This window comes from Protomyctophum parallelum, assembly GCF_964188405.1.
Source record: "Protomyctophum parallelum genome assembly, chromosome: 4".
NCBI lineage: Eukaryota > Metazoa > Chordata > Actinopteri > Myctophiformes > Myctophidae > Protomyctophum > Protomyctophum parallelum.
This window is the reverse complement of record NC_139700.1, coordinates 34,244,748-34,266,158: the sequence shown is the minus strand read 5'-3', so window position 1 is coordinate 34,266,158 and position 21,411 is coordinate 34,244,748. Positions and strand designations below refer to the sequence as shown.

Below are 21,411 nucleotides of genomic sequence, written 5' to 3'. Positions count from 1 at the left end.
CTGGAATCGTACCTAGTAGTCGGATAAGCAGAGGCTCTGGCTCCCCTTGAAGTCATACTCACTAACCACTCAGCTACGGCTGTCCCCTGTACTGTACTGATTGTAACCAAAAATATTACAATATGGCTATGGGTCATACTGTATGTCAAAACATAGTATCAACACAGAACAGAGAATGTACAGATTGGGATACAATATGGGAAATTAACATCGACATGCACACCCACAGACAAAATATTACATTTGCTTTTTATTATGTAAAAACAATATCAATAAAATATAAAATTGCCAGCCACTTCTGTGTGTGTGTGTTGTGGTGCAGCATTGTCCTTTAAAATGCCAGTGTCGCCCTGACTGTGACAGAGACTGAGAGTGGAATGTAGCTATAAGGGCACAAAGCAAACCATTAACAATCAATGGCAGCCATTTTGTTAAGCAGAGATAAGGCAAGACAAGCAAACAGGTAAAAAGTAAAAAACATAAAAAAGCTTGCGCGTCTCTGAACTCCTGTTGCGTTAGGACTGGCAGAGAGACTTGTGTAGAGGCTAGGAACAGATGGAAGGAAAAGACATGACTGGTACGTACGATGCTTCGTCTAGTCTCAATTATTAAAAAACTGGTCTGCAGTTGCATATATTCCTATATGTTGCACAAGAGCACCTAGGGGGCAGTTCTTGTTACAAAGACGTCTTTAGTTAGAGAACAAACGTGTAAAAACAACTTTGCAGAGTTGTATAAAATAAATTAACAATGCATGCCACTGCCATGACGGTGGCAAATCTCACACCGGAAGTTCGATGAAATACATGGCAGTGGATGGAGCCGGCTGGACCAGCTCATAAACAAACACTATTTATGAACATATGCAACCTTTGTCATATAATCGATTCAGGAATATAAAATAATACATATAACACATTGTCTGCTGTGTTGCTTTTCGATATGTAATTTTATAGAGGTATCTAAAGAGCACAAAGTACGTTTCTGAACATGCCAAGCATCGCGAGAAACCCAGTTTCCTGTCTGGCAACCAAATCTCGTGAAACAGAAACAATACCTGCCACTGTTTAGATGCCTCAATAAAATGATGTACTGTGCACATTGAAAAGCAAGTGATTAGAAAACAACCTGTGATATATCTTTTTATATTCCTGAACTTTATGACAAAGGTCTCAATCGTTCATAAATAATGTTTGTTCATGAGCTGGTCCAGCTGGCTCCATTCACTGCCATGTATTTCATCGAACTTCCGGTGCAAGATTTGCCACCGATGAGTGTCATGGGGCAGCCCCGGCGTCTAGTCACGTGACTTTAGTCTCTTCCTTCTTATCTGTTCCTATGGTAGAGGCTGGATGACCAGAATGAAGACAGACAGGTCAGTCAGTCTGAGGTAGGATTTATGCTTGACCACCCAGAGACTCGCCTTCAGCCATGTTGCAGCGGCACACAGGGCAGGTAGCGTTTACCTGTTAAAAAAAATAAAGAAACATCACAAACCAATCAGTCCAGCCACTGAAAATCAAGTGAAATGATCTCAAATAGTAGAATATAGTAGTAATATAATATTATACTATTTAGCTTTTTTCCCTCCAAAATGTTGGCTAAAACATACAGTAAGTAATCATTGGTCTAGAATGATCTAGAACAAACTTTTCAGGGCGTTGGTTATTTCCACAATGTCTGCCTCTCTCTTGGGTAATATTTGACAAGTTGGTATTAAAAAGGTCTTAAGTCATAAATTGTAACTTTAGAAATAGGCAGATACGCTGTATAATACTGTATGTTGGTTTGTTTACTGTTGAGTGAGAAAATGTTGCACATTGAGCTAATCATCTGGGGACCCCCACCCAGAATTGTTTTGGGGACCTCCAGTTTGGGAACCACTGGTCTAGGAATACAATTAGATTTGGTCCATGGTCGTCTGAACCAGTGACACAAGTTCTCGATGTAAACTGAATAATTATCACTCTACCTTAAGCCATCGGTCAATACATTCCACATGGTAGTCATGGAAACAGGATAGCATCCTGAGCTCTTCTCCACAGGTGTAATCACAGAAACAGATCTGACACCTGTCAATCAATCAGTCAATTAGTCAGTTTCATTCAAAATCAACCTAAGGAAAACCACATTTTTACAGTTTTACCATTTACATTCAGGCATACAGTGATACAAATTGACAAACGGTTTAAAAAGCAGATGGCTTCCGCACATTCAGTTCCTTGCTGGTGCTGGACAAAAGGTGGATACATACAGAGAATAAGTAGTCAGCACACAGTCCTTGCTCAAACAGTGTTTATTTTGTTAAAACACTGTTAACTCATGACACGACGTTTCGGCAGTGAACGGCCTTCATCAGGTGATAGTAATCAGTATATGATAACGTCCCTTATATAGTAGTCGTCACGTCACGTGACTGACGTTAACAACAGGGCAGGTAACTTTCAAACCCCACAGAGTGATATAAAATACATTGAACAACCACCACAACAAGCAAGTTCACAACATTACAACAAAGTTTAAAAGTTAGATAAATAGAGAAGGATCCGGGCACACAAGGTTAAAAAAATGAGGAACGCCTTTTAATTTAATAAAGGTTCCTCATTTTTTTTTACCTTGTGTGCCCGGATCCTTCTCTTTTTATTATGTAATTTATGTATTGATCCTGTGTGAGCACCTTTTTATCATTATCACATCCTGCTACCTCCATTGAGCACCTGGTTAGTTCCTCTTTTCTTTCAAAGTTTAAAACTTGCTGGTATTTATCTTGTTACAGACTGTTTAAATATTTTTAAAATGTTTTTAAATATAAATATTTTTATACATTTAAGATTTTGCAATCTTTCATTTTTTAAGATTTTTAGGAATTAAAATAATAAACTTTTGGTACGATAAGTGCTTTTACAGTTTGGGTAACCTGATCCAAAATAGTGATAATAATCAGTCAGAACAATACCAAAGGTACATATAAGGACTACTATCAAGGGCAAATGAAGGCCAACATTCAAAATCACTCAGAATGACTCTCTGAACATTGGCCAGTGAAGCCATCATCACAATTGTCAATAGGGAACCCAGGTAACTGATAAAAGTACAGAGAAATTATAATGAATCTCAAAAATGGACAAACAGAACAGACATACAAATAGACAGATGTCGACAAGACAGGCATACAGACAGGACACTGACCGTGTGTTTGCAGCAGTCTGAGCAGAGTCATATTTCTTGGTGGGAAACCTGTTGATCTCACTCTTACTTAAAGTCTTCTTTGCTACAACCGTTCCCTGTCTCTCCTCAAATTCCAATAGAGCCTGTAACACAAACACAATATTGCATCAACATAACTATAAACTGTAGACCGTAGAGAAAATGTCTTGTGGTTCTGGTCTCAAAGTGTTTCTAGTCTAGAGAATCAGTTCTATTGATCAAAATGGGACAGAAGACCTTTTAGGCAACCATGCATTTGTAACCCAGAGCAGGCATTTGTAATATAGGTACATCGCAGGACTACCGTATTTGGAAAAACTCAGACAATAGCCCATAAAATAAATTCATACTTTGTTGTTTGCGCAATATAGAGACAGAGCATAAATTCAACACAAGCATATACATTTAATTTATTCAGTTATAGCTGTTCAGCGTTCATTAGCAACAGTAACGAAAGCTCTTGATGTAACAGGTCTTCAAGGGGTAACATAACATAACAATTATAGAGCCATTACACTGTCCACAAAATTATTCTTGTTTTTAGTTTTATAAATTCTTTTTTATATACTGGCAGATGGTCTGTTTTTAATATTTAATAATCATATTTAAAAATGTTACTTTATCATGTACATGAAACTATTTTTGGATGCAGGTCTTTTCCACCTACACAAGAAGCATGTTTGACTTCCATAGAGCAACAAATGTGTTCAATCACGCACTTTATGTAAGCCTATGTTGAACTTTATAAATTTGATTTACCTGTGCTTACCTGTTATTAACCTGTTAAGTGTTCTTTCCTCTCTATTCCCTATTCAATCTATTTTGTAAACTGCAATGTTGAGAGAATTTTACCCACTCTTTTGCATGTGACAATAAAGTTGATTATGATTACAGATTATGTGCTAAAACTGAGAGGGTTAACACGATTCCAGGTTCGCCTTTCATGGGGCATAGGAGAACTGATGAAGACAGTTAGATTTACAGTACCGGTATATCATGGCCACGTACAGTAGCTATGCAATGCAATGTTCTCCCAAAGTTCAACATCCCAAGTTCCCAACTAAGCTGGCCTATAACAAGACTTCAAAGTGGCGGTTAGAAAAAGTGTCTCTAAATCGAATGACCAGACGTTTTGCCCACCCAGAGTTAGATCATGCATAGCAAAACGTAAACAACAGAGGAATTATCTGATTGGATCAGCATCCTGACCTCGTAGTCGTTTCCAGGTGAACCGTCAAAGCGGTGTGGAGGGGCACGTCGCTGACGGGAGCCTCTACGGGAACCCCTTCCTCTACGCTGTCTAGCCGTCACATCTGTAACACACGCACACGCACGCACACACAAAACGTTAGGACATTATCTAATCCTTTGCTGCTGAAAATAACCAATATACAAGCTCACAACCTGTTAACACCCAGGGGCATTTAGGACCATTAAATCAGAGCGCCCAGCGATTTGCAGCAACGGAGCACATTTAGCGATGCACCCAAGGGGCCAGTGAGGCGCTCCAACGTTGAAGCACTGGCACCTAGTGGTAAGAGGAAGGACTGCAGGCGGACCCGTGGATTCATGACGAGTAAACCCTGTGCAGCTTCGTGCAGCTGGGCTTTAACATTGAGCGCTCTGTTGCACTTCCGCATTTGGGCAACAAAATTTGGTGCCCAAATCGAAAAAAGGCGGAAGTAGACGGTCCTTCTGGGTGCTTCAAAACGCCACTGAGCAACTTCCACTGACATGAATAGCGGGGGGGGGGGGGGGGTGGCGGAGCTTCGCGCCAGATCAGTCTCTATCCTTTTAATACTCATACTAATACACATAATCTTAGAATTGGACGGAATGATTTAGATCAACAGTTATTCACGTTTTAAGATTTTAAATCTTTCACTTTATCTGATCCGCTAAAATGGAGGGGAATATTTTGGATGATGTCCCAACCGGAAATGACATCGAATGTTGCTCAACAGACACTCCCAGCCTGTGGAGCGATGCAATCGGTTTTGATATCAATACATCGCCGTCCTTTTATTAATCTCCGCCCTGAGTGCTGGGCGTTATTATTTGATAGGACGGAGAACTCAGTTTATTGCTGCTCAGGGTGTTAACTTGTAAATCTGCCATTTTGTGCAAGCGAGTGCAACCAAACATAAAATTGCTTATTTTAGTTCTACTGGATCTCTTCTCCACTAGTCCCTCCCTAATATTTTAGTCTTAGTTTTCCTGTCGAAATTGCATCATAGTTTAGTTTTTATTTAGTTTCAGTCAGTGAAAAATGGTAGTCGAGCATTTTTCGTCATAGTCCACAAAATGAACACTGATTGACAACAGGGTCTTACCATTTTCTTCATAGAGATAAGGAGCGAGAGCAGCCATCTGGACAGCATCCAACCAAGGTGGAGTCCAAACTGAGCTTGACAGCATACCAAACTACAAAGACAAAATAAAAACACATTTAACACAATCGATGGGATCTCTCTAGGTCATCCTCAGACGAGCCTTCCATCGTCGCTTCCAGTCATCCCGGTTCTCCATACGTACATGCGGCCAGCTCGTTGGTGCTTTGCGCTCCTGCATCTTTCTGAGTACATATGCTAGCATGGGACGTCCTCGTGACCGGTGCCCATGTGTTGGTTCCAATCCTAAAGACTGCTCAATAGAAGGTAAGTAGCCTTGCCGAGCCATGAGGCCCATAGGGCAGGAGCCTATCTCCTGTTTCTGTAGCGTGAGGCAGCTTGATGTACAAGTACACCCCCTGGACATGACGCTAGTATGTCGCAGGGACTGGGAGGCACTGGGTCCCATTTTTAGAGTCTTTGGTATGACCCGGCCGGGGAATGAACCCTGACCTCCCAGTCTCAGCTCAGGGCGGACACTCCATCCACAAGACCATGGCCACTGAGCTGGTTCAATAGAAGGTACATTTCACAAAAACGCTCTGAAATGTTTTGACAGATGCTGAACAAAGAATATACATGTACAGAAAGAAGGTAGGTTTCCCACAGTTCTTGAGCTCCTAATAATTTTATTTAGAGAAGAATCAACATTTCGACCCTTCTTAGTGCCAGAACATATTTTATAATGAGTTTGTTCATATCATACTGTATAAATGTACTCTTTTTTTTAAAAAGATGGATTTAACATTACATTGAATAAAGTGTCCTTTTAGCAACAATCTAACTGCTAACTCTCATGAAAATGAGATGATAATAATAAATACATTTTGTTTATTAGCCATTTTATAACCTGTCCTGACCCCTTATCCATGATTTATACATTATGGATAATTAGTACCGTTATTCGGTACTAACTGCTCAATTGTAAACCTCAAAGTGGTAAATGTAATACTGATCACTCAGTAATAAAGATAATGTAAGAGTCTTAGTAGTTTTATCTTCATGTGTGATTGGTGAAATGAACAGTCAGCGTTAAGTCTTACCATGTGACCATGGTGGTTGCCATGGTAGTCGTGGTGGTGGTGATGCTGATGGCTCCTAGACGACTGAGCTTCCCGTTGATCCCTTTCAAACTGTTCCTATGGCAAAAGATTGGACATAAATAACATTATTAACATCAAAATGATGTACAGTATGTATGCATGACCAGCAGCTCTGACTGTTAGAACTGGCTGTTTAGAAACCCGTTCATAATATACTGTAGTGTAGGTTATATGGTATGTTTTACCTGTGGATAAGTGGATTATACATTTGTTTTTCCTCATGGACTAACCTGTGGATTGTACCAGTAAAGCAACCTTTGAGGACTATGGTTGAACTTGACACTGCGCCTTAATCTTTATGTACATGCATTGATAATCTTCTTGCATTAATGTCTAGGAACAGATACCAGCAGTAGAATTGGCCTCAGGTCTTACTGGGTAATGGGTTATGTAAGTAAGTACATTTTATTTATATAGCACCTTTCACAGTCTCACTTTACATGCAATACAAATAAAATTGTTGTACAATTCAGCTGAAACAAAACAACAATACAAGCACCAGAAATCAATCCGAAATCTAGTTAGTATGTTCAAGATGAACCATCCACAAATGCTTGTTCAAATAGAAACGTTTTAGGCTGTTCTTAAAAATGTCCACAGGGAGTGCAAATCTCAGAGCTAGTGGAAGAGCATTCCATTTGGCCGCTACAGCCTGAAATGATTTACAAACTTTAGTTAGTTTAGATTTAATGTGTGTCGAAAATGTAGGCATGTGACATGTCTGGACGCACATTGGGTTTGAGCCGGGGCTCAATACAGTCCTCCACCTTAGGCACAATGTTTTCAGGGGCAACAATAAGTACCTCAGTTTTGTCATTGTTTAGCTGGAGGAAGTTATCTTTCATCTAGGCCTTGATGGCTGATATACATTCAAGTAAAACATCAAAATAAAAATCAGCAGGGCAGTTAGTGTTAAAAGAAAAATAAAGCTGGATGTCATCTGCATTAAAATGGTAAGAAATATTGATAAAAGTGCTGATAAGGTGTCCTAAGGGTAGCATATAAAGTGAGAATAAGGTTGGGCCAAGGATCGAACTTTCTGTCTACGGTCACATTCACACCTAATACTTCGGTAGACTCGATGCGAATGGGCGGAGAAGTTGGGATTCTTGCATATTTAATTTGCTGCGTTTGCCTTCACACTGCACTGTCATCTGCACCATTGGAAACGCAGCAGAGAACTTTATCAATGTGTTAAATTAAACTACACAGTGAAATCTATGGTGTTAAAATTATGCTTCTAGTAATAGTTAGGACTTGAGGGTAACGTGGATGCATGTGTGTCGTTGGCCGTCAGGGACTGGACTGACAACTGTGTGTGTGTGTGTGTGTGTGTGTGTGTGCGCCTGTCACACACTGATTGTTCTTTTGGGGAAATCTTAGCGCTACGTAAAATATCCCTTCTCCGTCTCCAACTTTACTCCTCATTCATCCGCCACATTGTTTGCTTCATTTCCTTTATTTGATGCGATTGCATTCCCACCTGCACCGAATCGAAATCAAGTGCGATAGGAAGCGAAGCGAAACCCCCGTTTTTTTGGCGGAGTAAAATGCCGTTCTTTGATGCGCATTAGGATTCAAATGAGCCTCCACACCTGCCAAACGAAGCGCACTTTCCGACAATGTGCAGCAGGATTCGCAGAAAAGCTGGTGTGAAGGCGACCCAAGAGGTAGGAAGAGAACCAGTCAAGAGCAGTGACCCCCACCCCCATTAGATGTGAACAGGACAGAATAGCCTCACCATGTGGTTGTGGTGGTGGTGATGATGCTGGTGGCTCCTGGATGAAGACAGAGGTTCTGCTTGCTCCCTGTCAAACTGTTCCTAATGGCAACAGACGTGACATAATACAATAAAAGTTTAAGAAATCAGTGAATTAGCCATACAATGTGTACACCTAGCAGCTCTGCCCAGCTGGAAACTTGTTAAAGTGATTTATTTAGCTGTGTTTCTCATTCCACGATGCTTACAAGTTATACCTCGTTGTAAAGGTGACTAATCAACAATATGAAATGCAATACCAATTGGAATTACTGAAAAGGGGAGAAATAATCAAACAAATGTAAGTTTCCAAACGTTTTGGGGCAGGCAAAATCTGCTTTGTTTGCATTCACTCATGTGCTAAAGTGTGATTTGTAGAGAAGAGTTGCCAGTGTCATTGTACCTGCATTCGTCGGGCCATAACCTCGTCTTCCTCCAACTGAGCAATGCGAACCATGGCTTCATCTTCATCATCACTGGTGATGAGGATTTCCTCTGGAGGGGGAGGAGCTGATTGCTCTACAGCTAGACAGACAGAGGTACAAATCAGTGGATCTAATATTGCACAGTTCTCTCCTCCTTGCTGGTGAGAACATGTACCACCGGCTGACCACATTATCGCCAGATCATTTCAAAGGGTGCTGAAATCTTTGAACTTCACACTCTTAGTTGGCACCTCCTTTTCTCCCCCCTCTACACCAAATCACACTGGCCTTATGTATCTGCTGTTTTTGCCTAAATGTTCACCTATTATGACATGCCCAGAATAGGGTCGCCAGGGTACATGTGACCAAAACGGCGGTGCCTTTGTGTACCTGTGGTTTCAGCTCCGAGCCAGGCTCTCTCCTCGGTTGTGAGGAACGACAGGGAACCTACATCAATCGGGCTCCTCCTGTCCCGATAGGACTGGCCAGCGGCAGCGCCTGCCGGGCCACAGGGGTCAATCTCAACCTCTTTGTTGTCCACAGATACATCCTCTCCCTCCGAGGCGGAGGCTGCTGAGCCATGAGTGGAGAACAAGGAATATGAGATAGAGCATGAAGATGAGGAGGATGAAGATGTAGATGGCTGGCAAGGATCCAGCCAAACATTCAGAAAACTGTCGTCTAGAGAAGAAGCAGGAAGGAAGCCTGCAGTCTGTGCGGGGGCGCTGTTCTCCTGCTTCTGCCTCAGAGAAGGATTTACTTTCCTTCGCTTGGACCTGCGGGGAGACAGGTGTGGGCTTGGAGGTTGAACTGCAGCCTGAAGACACACGCTTCGCTTGGACTTCTCTCGTCTCCCGTCTCCACGAGGCGGGACCGGGGTTGGGAGTCGAACAGCAGCCTAAAGACAAACACACACCTTCACTTGAGACACTGGGCAGGGACTGTCAGGGAGTTAGCTCAGGGTGAAGGCCCCCTTGGTCTTTGGGGACAGGACATTCCAGGACGTTGGATTCGACAAACAAAGATATTTCTCATCAGCTTCACCTCTAGTGGATAAATATATTTTTTCCCATAACAGGGTGACAACTGACAAAATAACACATTCTCTTTCTCTCTCTCCTCAATGCTCCGGCAGACAAACATGATGAATGAAAATAACCATAAATGGTCATTAAAGAACTTTTCTTCAAAATGTGAATGTTGGGTTGTGTTAAATGTATATTTTGCTTTGAAAACCATGTGAATAGAGCCACTCCTTACAGCTGGAACATCCTCATCAGCACGACTATGATGCCTCCTCCTTCTCCTCACCTGAGGACTATACACACACACAAAAAAGAAAAGGAAAAAAATTGATCAAAATGCTACATTAGGGATGACCAATATGAACATTGCACAAAATAGAATATTTTTGACCCAATACCTAGATGTCGATGGGGATTTGTGGGGAGGACAATTGGTGCATGGTGCTTTCACAAAATACTCATACAATGAGATTTTTGATAAATAATCATCAGTAATTAGCTGACTTAGCTCCATTATAACTAAGTGGGTAAAGGGCAAAACATTTAACAGCTAGAACAGTCGCTAACAAGTTAACAACCCTATGTTTACTGCTTTGGAAATCATGTCATAGGTACAATTATGAAGTACCACCCTAAATAATTTTTTTGGGATTGGTTCTGCGATAGTTTCCTGTTTCCAAGGTTGGTAAACTGTCTTCAGTCTCTTGTCGAACAAAGCTGTGAGACTTATTTGTGAGAATCAATGACTTAACTTTAGGATCTTCAACTCGTTAATACCGGGAAAGCATCCGTGTCATTTGAGATTTTAGCTAAATATAGCAAATAAATACGGATGGGTGCCCGCTGGCCTTGTGGTCCAGGTGCATGCCACATATAGGCTCTGGCCTGACAGCGCGTCGCATGTTCGAGTCCCGTTCATGACAACCTTTGCTGCATGTCTCTCCACCCCACTTTCCTGTCTACGTATCTTCACTAAAAGGCAAAAAGTCAAAAGCATTTTGATCTGTAGGATATTGGGTTTAGAACAGTGGTTCACAAAAGTAGCAGATCTACAAGCTCACACAGGCGTGTACATCTATTTTGGAACATTTTTGAAGAATCTTGAGATGGGGGTCCGTGGCCAAATGCATAGTAATTTGGGGGTCTGAAAACATGTACTGAATTTGTAGAATCAGCCAGGTCTTAATGAGTTAAACAAGGAAGACAGGCGACTCGAGGCGAGTAGGTTTACCTGGGTGTCTCCGCGACCGTGTCTGCTGTGACGATGGTACTGACACTGTGTTCAAACAAATAAACACTGTCACTGAGACTGAATGCTTGGTCCAGACATCCAAGACTGTCCACGTCTGAGAAGCTGTCTGAAGTGTCTTCCATGGCTGAGGATCATCAGGCCATATCCACACTAACAGAATCTGAGAGACAAGATTATAACTACAGATTACATTCAATTGTTATGATTACATTCATATACACAACATTGAAATCTCAACCGGACATTAAACTGGAGTTCTCATCTGAAACCAAGTGAAGTGGTCCTTTAAGCACTGGTTATGTAGCAAAAGCGGTTATGCGACCACTGTCCTCCATAGATCCTTGTTGAGGCTGAGGGTTTTCGAAAATAGCCATTTTTTTAATAATGGGATGAATCTAGAGTTGCAATACCCTCCATTGACTCCCCACTCGTCTTTTTTGGTTTGCGATCTGCTTGTCTTAAACGACGTTAAACTCACCAACATTGAAGCTGTAGTACAAACTTGAATCATCCTCTTTCAATCTGCCGAGCTTGTTTTTCATAAAAATCCACCGTAGAGATGTTATGAGCTACTTTCTGTCAAGACATCCTCTGCAAGTGATTCTTTTTCTAAGTGTTGCAGTTGCAATGTTGCAATGTTTCTACGATAATCTAAATGTTTGGGCTACATTCATCCCATTATAAAAACAATCTAGAGTTGCAAATTGCGGCTATAGTTTCACGTTAGATTTGTTTTTTGAAAAATCTTCTCTTAATACGAGAATCCAGGTCACATCTTTTCAATATGTAATTGTAAATGTAATTATGGTTAGGGCCCGGGAGAGATGTGAAGTACTCCTTCACATGAAAATGTTTGAGAACCAGAACCACCCAGCAGGGAGTCCAGAAAAGAAAAGGAGAAAAGGAGACGGATCTCCATTCTACCGTTGGCTTTATTTCATAACATAAGAAAGACAATGAATGCCCACAACCCGGCCACTGCTTGCTTGTAACAAGTCAATCGAAAGCGAAAACGGCATGCAAAAAAAAGCAAAGAGACTAACCGTAAAAACATAACATAACAGAGCTGTGAACTAACGCCATTTGTATGTAAACAACTGAGGTAGTTTACCTGACAAACAAGACAACGAATCGACAGAAACGTTCTATAAGTAATAGTTAATAATAATAATAATCTTTCGGTTTACCTTGTAACGATTCCGTAAACATTTGAAATGGTTACAATGTTTTTAAATCATTCAAATTTCATTGACTACCAGCAACACCAGGAGGCACGCATGCGCATTGCGCACCATCTGAGTGACTTCCGATTACATCAATCATACATATCCGGTCAGAAGTGTTATAAAATTAATTTATATAAAAATAAAACATTAACCTGTTTAACCACCCCAATCCTTGCAATTTCAGTACATACACAATATTATACGTATGGACACTCATTGGTGTGGTGTAGGTCAGAGTTGAAACACTTAATTACAGCCTCATATATCCACTGTCTACACTTAATTTTAGTGATATATAATTATGTTCATATTTAGGCTACAGGTACGTACCGGGTGGTACATTTATTGATGGAATATACATTTCGTTAATCTCGAGTGACGAGTGCACTGCAGATGGCTAGAATACCATTTGACGGCGGTGTTGACAATTACTGCCATCTAGTGGTTGAATTACAAAATGTCGGTGATTTTAGACAAAAAGTATAGCATTTATTCACGCAGTCAACATTTTAACTGTCCTTAAATAGTGCACAGAATATCAAATACATATATACAGAATATCAAAAATATATAATTTGTTGGGGATTATTCATGATACAGTGCAAGTAAATTATACTATTTTCCTATCATAAAAAACATAGCAGCTTATCTTCAAATAGAACAAATGTGAGTTTTTAAATACACTTCTTAATAACAGACACTTTAATGTGTAAAACTTTATTACAGAGTATCAAACCAGAGGTAAAAAAAAAATACAAAACAAAAAACAACAGCAAAGAGAGCAAGGATCAGAGACATAATTGGACATTATGTATTCCTATGATTCTAGAAACATCGAGTATATGAGAATAGACAAAACACTGAAGAATTAAGGGTTCAGATAGGGTTTGGATTCCTGCCCACCACTACCACAGAGACTAGGGGTTTTAATCCTCTGTGCGGTGCACCGGTTTAAGCCCCTTCCAAACCATCCTATTCGACATTTCTCCTCTTGTGTTTTTGGTCCCATGATATACACACACACCACCTCGACATTTTGTTCCGGTAGAGAAAGCTTGCCAGCTTAACAACAGTTGCTAGCATAGGATTGGAAAAGGATGGTTTGTGGAGGGGCATAGTGAAGAGTCCATTGGCTGTCTTCAAGGCAGGGAAGTCGAGCGGAGAGGGTGATCTCTGTTGCTAACTTGCTGCACTAGTGACTCTTGCAGGCTGATCAGGATGGACATTGTTGGGAATTAGCATAATATCTACACTGGGAGAAAAGGGAAGAAGAAGCAGACGACAAAATGATCGCAGCTACGGCGTTGAACAAGGTGTCAAGTCAGTTACATTGCTTGATGAACTGTCAGATATCAAACTTCTCTTCACAGATGAAATGTCCGTTCTCTTCATAGTCGTCACGGGTCACGATCATCTCATCGTAGTCTGGGTTGTCTGCCAGTTGCTTCCCCCCCTCCCAGGAGAATGTGATGGGACTGGAACACAACGACACACAGCAGAGTAGAGTAGTAAAAGACAGAACAGAAGTGCAGTGAAAGGTTTTGGTGAACACTGAACTGTATTTTACCCATTTAGGTCACTATACGGAGTATGAAACAACTCATGTTAATTTATATAGGAGAGTAAAACAGAACAACAGAACTGTAAGCTCGCAAACTTGTAAGTGTGTTATGTTCTGGCTGACAGCTCTTAGTATATCTTTAATATAAAGCTTTTAAGACATCACCTGTTACTGACAGAGACAGACATGACAGACAGACAGACTTACTTTTCAGGCAGTAGTACATTTACTTTGTACTCAGTAGGAGCAAGAGCTCTGACGTCGTTATAAACTCTGTCTCTGAAACCAGGAAACAACGTGTTTCCTCCCGTTAACACTATGTTCTGGTAGAAGTGAGGCTGCATCTCTGAAACACACAAAACACAAATATCAAGTTTATAATCGACCTCAACACCAGTTTGTCTGTGTTTCAGTGAAATGATTTAACCACTTAAACCCAATATGGTTGAGCGACCTCCTTCAGGACTCTATACTAGTGTATTCTGTTTTATTGTGCGGAAGGCTTTCTCTGAAAATACTATCACCACAATTCCCCACAATACAGATGCAGGCGTTAAGTGGTTTAACACTCACTTCAGACAATCTTTTTGTTGATAAAGGAATTATAGCGATAAATAAACATGGATGGAAAAGTCTTTGTAGTATTTTAATCATAGACAAGGTTATTATAATATTAGTAGTAGTAGCAGCAGCATTAGTAACAGGATTACAGTTAAGTAGTTAAGTAGTAGTATTAACCTTCAGGCATCATGTGGATGGAGTGTACTATAGCCTCAGGTATTCCCATCTCCTGCAGACCGATGTCTGAGGGCTGAAACAACATCTCAGGAACCGCAAACCTCTCGTTGGCCAGGCGCAGAATCTGTTCTCCTGTCTTATACTTCCCTGTGTACACCATTTCCTCCCGTGGCTGAAACACAACACCATTATGTTCAGTCTTAAATAGGAATTTAGGGGTATAGTACATGCCACATTAGTAAATCAACAGATCCAGACTCCTACCTTACAGAAACCTTTCTTGATGGAGCTGAAGTCTGGTAGAACATAATCTCTCATTACATTATTCTCCTCTCCTTTTAACCTTAAACACAAAATACAACTATTCACTACATAGCATACAGTAGATAATGACACACCACTGCACTGTGCAACACTCACAAGACAGCTCATGGTAGGTAGAGAGAGAAGCATGTCTTACTGAGCGGTCTCCATGTCTTTGAAGAACTGCTGCGAAACATAACAAACGTCCTCCTTCACCTGATTGATTACATGAGTCTCGTCCATTACATGGAGCTGCCTAAAGGAGAGCAGAGAGAAGGGGAGACAGAGGGGGAAAGAATAGAAGAAACCTTAACAGAAGGAGAAGTGTTTCTCAAACTTAAAGAACCAAACTTGCTTTCATTGGCCTCCCAAGACAAGACAAAACAACATAACAAATCATAATGATAGTCGACAAGTTTATCAGCCAATCATCTTGTACAACTAAAACAGGACAGCGGAATCTGACCAACAGACAGTCGTTTACCGATATGAGATGATTTCCTTCAAATGATTGGTTAGCAGCTTCCCTCCCACGTTTATCCTGGAACATACACACAAAAACACACACTAATAAACACTCTTTTCTACAATTATGGATCTAATTATCATTATTAATACTAGTAGTATACCTAAACTAAGAACATATCGCCTTATTAAAAATAATTATGGCCCTGATCCTTATGTTACACAAAATATATCCAAAGGTCAGAGATCTTTTTGTGCACAGCTGCATTCTGGGACCTTACCATTAGCTTTAGAAACGGGTAGATTCATTGGTACTCCTGAGGAGGACAGAGTGTGTCTAGTGTGTGATTTGAAAGAAATTGAAAATGAAATTCATTTTTTGTTTTACTGCCCTTTATATGAAGAGTTAAGACATGTATTGTTTTGTAAGATGACAACCATCTGTGCTGGCTTTTTCTGGTTGGAGGACTATGAGAAGCTGGAGTTTTGTTTTGGGAGGGGTATTTTTGCTTTGGCAGACTTTTTATGCAAATCGTGGGAAATGAGGCAGAATGTTTTGTTTGTGTAAAAATGTTTCTTTTACACAATGCAATATTGAAGCAATGTTATGGTGTGTCCTGTAAGTCCATGTGGGCTGGGCGCCTTTGGTGCATGACACAGAAATAAAGAATCTATCTATCTATCTATACTATCAATGTTATTAATAGCAGACACTAGTAGTAGTACTACTTGGTTTTAATAGTAGTAAAAGTATTGTTACTATTCTTGTTGGTCATTGTTATTTTTACCTGATTACTCCTTCCTTCATCATCTTTCCGCGGCAGTAGGGGGCGATGTGGGTAAAGGAAAAGCCAGAGTCAACAACAAGAGAGCAGACTTCTGATGGATGTGACAGGAAGTAGTGATTGGCGCTAAGAGAACCAGCTGGAAGACAAACAGTTGTTACACCCCCATTAATGATTACTGTACACACAGAGTAGACGCTCAGCCTGAGATGCACCATGGTGGATTCGAACCCCTAGCCCTAGGCTCCATGGTGGTGGGCAGGTACTACCCCTGTGCCACACATGCTCTCTGGCTGGTATTAGTTATTCGATTGGCACTACACTACCTACCATGAGCACGCAAATACCTATCTTAGTTAAAATTCAGAAGGTATCAAATGGATTAGTATTACTTACTGATATTTACTGTAATATTTGTATATGTACCCGTTGTTTGAGTGTTTAAAATGCTTTACAAGGTTCATCTGGTTTGGCCCACCATGTGTATTTGACATTTTCATCATAACTGTTCAGGTGGATGGAAACAACTTAAGTTGAACAAAGATAAATCAATAAATAGCTGACATGCCATTACATGGCCTGCATTTTTAATGTAATAAACAAGAACAATGTGCTGTTTTCACTATGAAATAACTTAATTTGATAAAAGTTGACAGTTAAACAGACCATTGATTCTGAGAGCCGACTGGAACTGATATTCCTCAAACAGAATCTCATTCATGGATTCCTGGATGGACGAGAAGTTAAAATACGGCTCCGTGATCACAATACTGCTCTCTGCAAAGTCCACCTGGATAAGATAAGAAATTAATCCAATCAATGATATGAATGAGGGCAGCAATATAGTTTGTGTAGTGTTTTATAGATATTGTCCCCACAGCATACAATGAGCCCATGAGGACGACACCATGTAAGAGTGGAGCAGGCAGATTTTGTAAGAGGAGTGGAGCAGGCAGATTTTGAAAGGAGCTGGTTTTCGAAAAGGTAGAAGAGCAAGTCTTTTATCCCGCTCCATTGGCACTCCAGTGCCATTGATACCATGAGTTTGAAACATGTGTGGTCTACAATACATCTATGTAAGAGCTAAGATAGAGGAGGAATCCTAACAGCCCCTCATTGAGCCAGTCTCATGGTCAGATATAAGCTACTCATTTCGGCCTGAGCCTTCATACAGCATACCATTCATAATCACTCACCGACTCTCTACTATCCCAGTCCACTGTTACTATCAATAAAGGCTCAGAAAATGCATGACAAATTTACATAAAAATAAAATAAAATGTGCATCCGAGTCAAGCCTTGCATTACATATTTTGTTTTTACTATGTTTTTTTTAAACATAGTACTATTCGTGGCCGAGCACCTACAGCCACAGAGGCAACCAGAGGAAGTTTACATTTACTTTATTTGTTTATTTGGACGCAACAGTATATTAATACGAGAGTATATTAATTAAAAATGTAGCGTAAATACACTGGATTTAGCAGAGATACTAATTTCTATTCGTAGTCCCCGGACATTGAACACTAAAACAAACTGACATAAGACATGAGAGGACAGCATACAAAAACATAATGCGAAACATAACATAACATAATGCGGAAGTGCAACTGATCCACATCCAGGTGTAGTCTAGACTCTTAGGGCTCCATTTTCGTCACCGCTAAACCCCTTATCCCTAAACTTCTTCGCCTTTTTTTTTACTATTTTGAAAAACATTTTTGAATAGTTCAACTGACACGTTGTGAGCTTGTAGACTGGCCATTTTAACTATTCAAAAATGTTTAGCAAAATAGTAAAAAAAAGTCAAAGAAGTTTAGAGATAGCGGTGACGAAAATGGAGCCCTTAAGAGTCTTCTAGACTAAGGCTGTAAGGTTTACTATGTTTACCCAGGGTAACTGGACTAAGCTCAAGAACTTGTTTACAGCCAGGCCCTGCTCATAGAACATTTCATGCCTTGCTCAAGGGTACTTCAACGGTGGTAATTTTAACGTGCCGGTCCGGGGATACGAACTAGCAACCTTCCGATATCAAGACCGCTCCGCAAACCGTTCGGCCACCGCTGCCAAGGCTGTAGACCTCTCTAGACTCTACGGACTCCAGCTCTACCCTTTGATTAAGGCTGGGCTCAATTAATAGATCAAGCTTGGCTCATAGTCAGTCTTATTAAACCTCTCTCCTTTTATTCACAATGAAAGGAGAAGTTCAATGAGCCTGGATTATGTTGGTGACTCTACGTCTCTGAAGCCTGACATGTTAGGATTGAGAATGTCTTGATCATGGCTGCGATGCACGACGCTCGCAACACAAAATAAACAGTGAAAGAGGCTCATATAAGGCTCAGTATAATAGTCTAGATTAAGTATACCTACACAGTTCATTGGATATTTTGTTTTCTGGGGATCACATAACTTGGCTTTATTCTCTAGTCTACTGCATGCCACGGCATGGCATCTGGAATGGATGGTACCCTATTAATATGAGACCGTTTTTGGCAGTGGCACTCGTAACTTACCTCTTAGTAGAGTGTGTAATGTGTGTGTTCTAATCTATCTCTGTTTGCATGTATCAGAGAGCGCCAATGAGCAGTGAGCATGCATCACAGAGTTGTGTCCTGCGGCTAGCCGGCTACGCCCATCAGAGAAAGCGGCCATCAGTGAGAGATCAAATTAGTTTGGTGTCGGGACTCCGTTAGGGCTTGAGTTTTTTATGTGTGCAGACAGGGCTCTAGTGTAGACTATAGGGACTATACAGGAATGCACACCAAAGGGCAGGTCAAAATCTCAAGGCACAGCTGTATTGATGTCCGTGAAAATAAATAGCTTCTAAAACACTCATCAGCCGATCTACAGGCTCTTAGCATCTCATGTTACTGTAGCTTTACTACAGCAGAAAGAGTACAAATGAATAGAACTACCTTAAACATCTCCTTTCCAAACAGATGGTCCCACACTTTCCTCTGCACGTCCCAGTTCACCAGATAGCCCTGTAAATAAATAATAGCAACACACAACACCAAAATAAGAAACACACAACAGTATATGTGCCACAATAAAGACACAAATACGTGAATAAAGTCCTCTTTGTCAGGATGCTGAACTAAATGAATAGGAGCCAGTGAGCACTGAGCAGTGACCTTTTGGTAAGGCAAGATGTAGAATAAGCCAGATGGGTCTTTGATCTCGTCTAGTTGGTTGGCTGTGAATGTCTTCATTCTGTTTGTCTTCGAGCGAAACTGACAGTTTGGAACCACACTGTGACAGAGCGAAAGAGAGAAGCGTTATCTACTGTCCATTAGTGCATTATTAATACATTATCAGCGACTGATACATTATCAGTAGCTGCAGTAGTAGAGGTGAGGTAGGCCCGGGTACATTATTAGTAGTTAGAACAGTCCTGCTATTGGGATCACTGGGATCATAAAGACCTCCAATGTACTATCAAGAGCCAAACAGTTGTCAGATGTTTGGGTCAAATAATATAGAAGGCTATGGACCAAGAGATAACTCTAGCACCTCTGCAAGAATTTAAGAAACTGCAGTCACTCAATGTTAATAGATGTTTGTAGTAGAAACAGTAGCACAATTTGAAATTTGCACCCCATGGCCAGAACAATAATGAAGTCTGTGTGTTTGACTGGATGGCTGAATTCCTACAATGGTAAATGGTGCATTTATATAGCTCTTTCTAACGCTATGGACCAGAGCTGAGCGTAGGGGCTGAGGTAGCCCCTCTCGGAACCCCTGGGTCAGCTCAATCTATCGTGGTATGGAGTCTAAAAAATGTCAGAAACTTCACTACCATTGGGTTCTGACTTGTGGGGCTAGGGCTGAGGTAGCCCTACAAGCAGAACCCAATGAGTTGCAAACTGCGGCTAATGCCATGCCAATACTCAATAATCATTTGCATTATTTTATATTATTGTACTACTACTGCTTGTGTGTTTCATGGTTATGATTAGCCCCTTTCGGGACCCTACGTAAAACTTTTCTGATATTTTAGAAACTTCAGTAGCATTTGGGTTCTGCTTGGAGGGCTAGGTTATGATGTGAAAGGTGCGATTCAAAATACCGCTGACATTTAACATTGTTACCTGACTTTCTGGTGACTGTATCCTATCTTGGCTGTATAAGCGCCGTTGTCCAAAACTAGTGTGGTCATTTTTTATATGCTTTTTTGTATCAAGCAAACACATAAAACGTGTAGCTCAAACAATGTAAACACATTAGCAGTGTGGCAGCGTCTAGTGAGCTAATCTAGTGAGCTAATTTAAGACTTCCGGTGGACGATCTCTTCAAAATAAGAGTACCCTCTAGAGTATTGAAAAAAAGTTTAATTTGCACATTAAAACTACAAATTAAGCATTTAAATGATGCTATATGATGCTATAAGACACACATTATGTTTCTGTGTAAGAATAAGTAATTAAATCCTTAATAATAATAAAGTTATCTAAATGGATAAATGCTATTCACTGGAGTGCATGGACTTTATAAAGTGGACACTGGACAAAAGACGGCTCCGCAAGGCAACTATCTGGACATACCCACGCGTTCGGGGAGATGTCCTATACCACACCCCACTCTCCGCTAAGCGGGAGAGGTGTAAAATTCACAGCAGCAGACCTTCTACTGGGGTCAAGGCTGACAAAAAGTACCGTTTCCGGACCCAGAATGGACACTGGACAAAAGACGGCTCCGCGAGGCAACTATCTGGACATACCCACGCGTTCGGGGAGATGTCCTGTACCACACCCCACTCTCCGCTAAGCGGGAGAGGTGTAAAATTCACAGCAGCAGACCTTCTACTGGGGTCAATGCTGACAAAAAGTACCGTTTCCGGACCCAGAATGGACACTGGACAAAGAGGCCTCCGCGAGGCAACTATCTGGACATACCCACACGTTCGGGGAGATGTCCTCTACCACACCACACTCTCCGCTAAGCGGGAGAGGTGTAAAATTCACAGCAGCAGACCTTCTACTGGGGTCAAGGCTGACAAAAAGTACCGTTTCCGGACCCAGAATGGACACTGGACAAAAGACGGCTCCGCGAGGCAACTATCTGGACATACCCACGCGTTCGGGGAGATGTCCTGTACCACACCCCACTCTCCGCTAAGCGGGAGAGGTGTAAAATTCACAGCAGCAGACCTTCTACTGTGGTCAACGC

General features: G+C 41.0%; 2 protein-coding genes across 3 annotated transcripts; both read right to left on the bottom strand.

Annotated features, from left to right (window-relative positions):
• Positions 1-285: 285 nt before the first annotated feature.
• Positions 286-12,448, bottom strand: LOC310857390 (uncharacterized protein). 2 transcript variants are annotated; one of them, XR_014569133.1, is made up of 13 exons: positions 12,349-12,448; positions 11,141-11,321; positions 10,145-10,202; positions 9,275-9,782; positions 8,863-8,984; positions 8,442-8,522; positions 6,641-6,736; positions 5,541-5,631; positions 4,417-4,520; positions 3,190-3,311; positions 1,973-2,072; positions 1,311-1,466; positions 286-1,246 (listed from the first exon to the last, which is right to left on the bottom strand). XR_014569133.1 is itself a non-coding variant. In XM_083763042.1 (12 exons), the coding sequence occupies exons 2-12, from the start codon at positions 11,281-11,283 to the stop codon at positions 1,398-1,400; spliced, it is 1,494 nt and encodes a 497-aa protein (XP_083619168.1). In that variant the 5' UTR covers positions 11,284-11,321; positions 12,349-12,448; the 3' UTR covers positions 286-1,397. The 2 variants fall into 2 exon arrangements, 1 of the variants encoding a protein (XP_083619168.1); XM_083763042.1 differs by having other exon boundaries at positions 286-1,466.
• Positions 12,449-13,114: 666 nt separating this feature from the next.
• Positions 13,115-20,469, bottom strand: actr6 (actin related protein 6). The gene is made up of 11 exons (XM_083764206.1): positions 20,334-20,469; positions 19,377-19,494; positions 19,158-19,226; positions 16,906-17,029; positions 16,243-16,378; positions 15,474-15,530; positions 15,147-15,245; positions 14,951-15,029; positions 14,687-14,858; positions 14,156-14,294; positions 13,115-13,862 (listed from the first exon to the last, which is right to left on the bottom strand). The coding sequence occupies exons 1-11, from the start codon at positions 20,399-20,401 to the stop codon at positions 13,733-13,735; spliced, it is 1,191 nt and encodes a 396-aa protein (XP_083620332.1). The 5' UTR covers positions 20,402-20,469; the 3' UTR covers positions 13,115-13,732.
• Between the last annotated feature and the right edge of the window lie 942 nt (positions 20,470-21,411).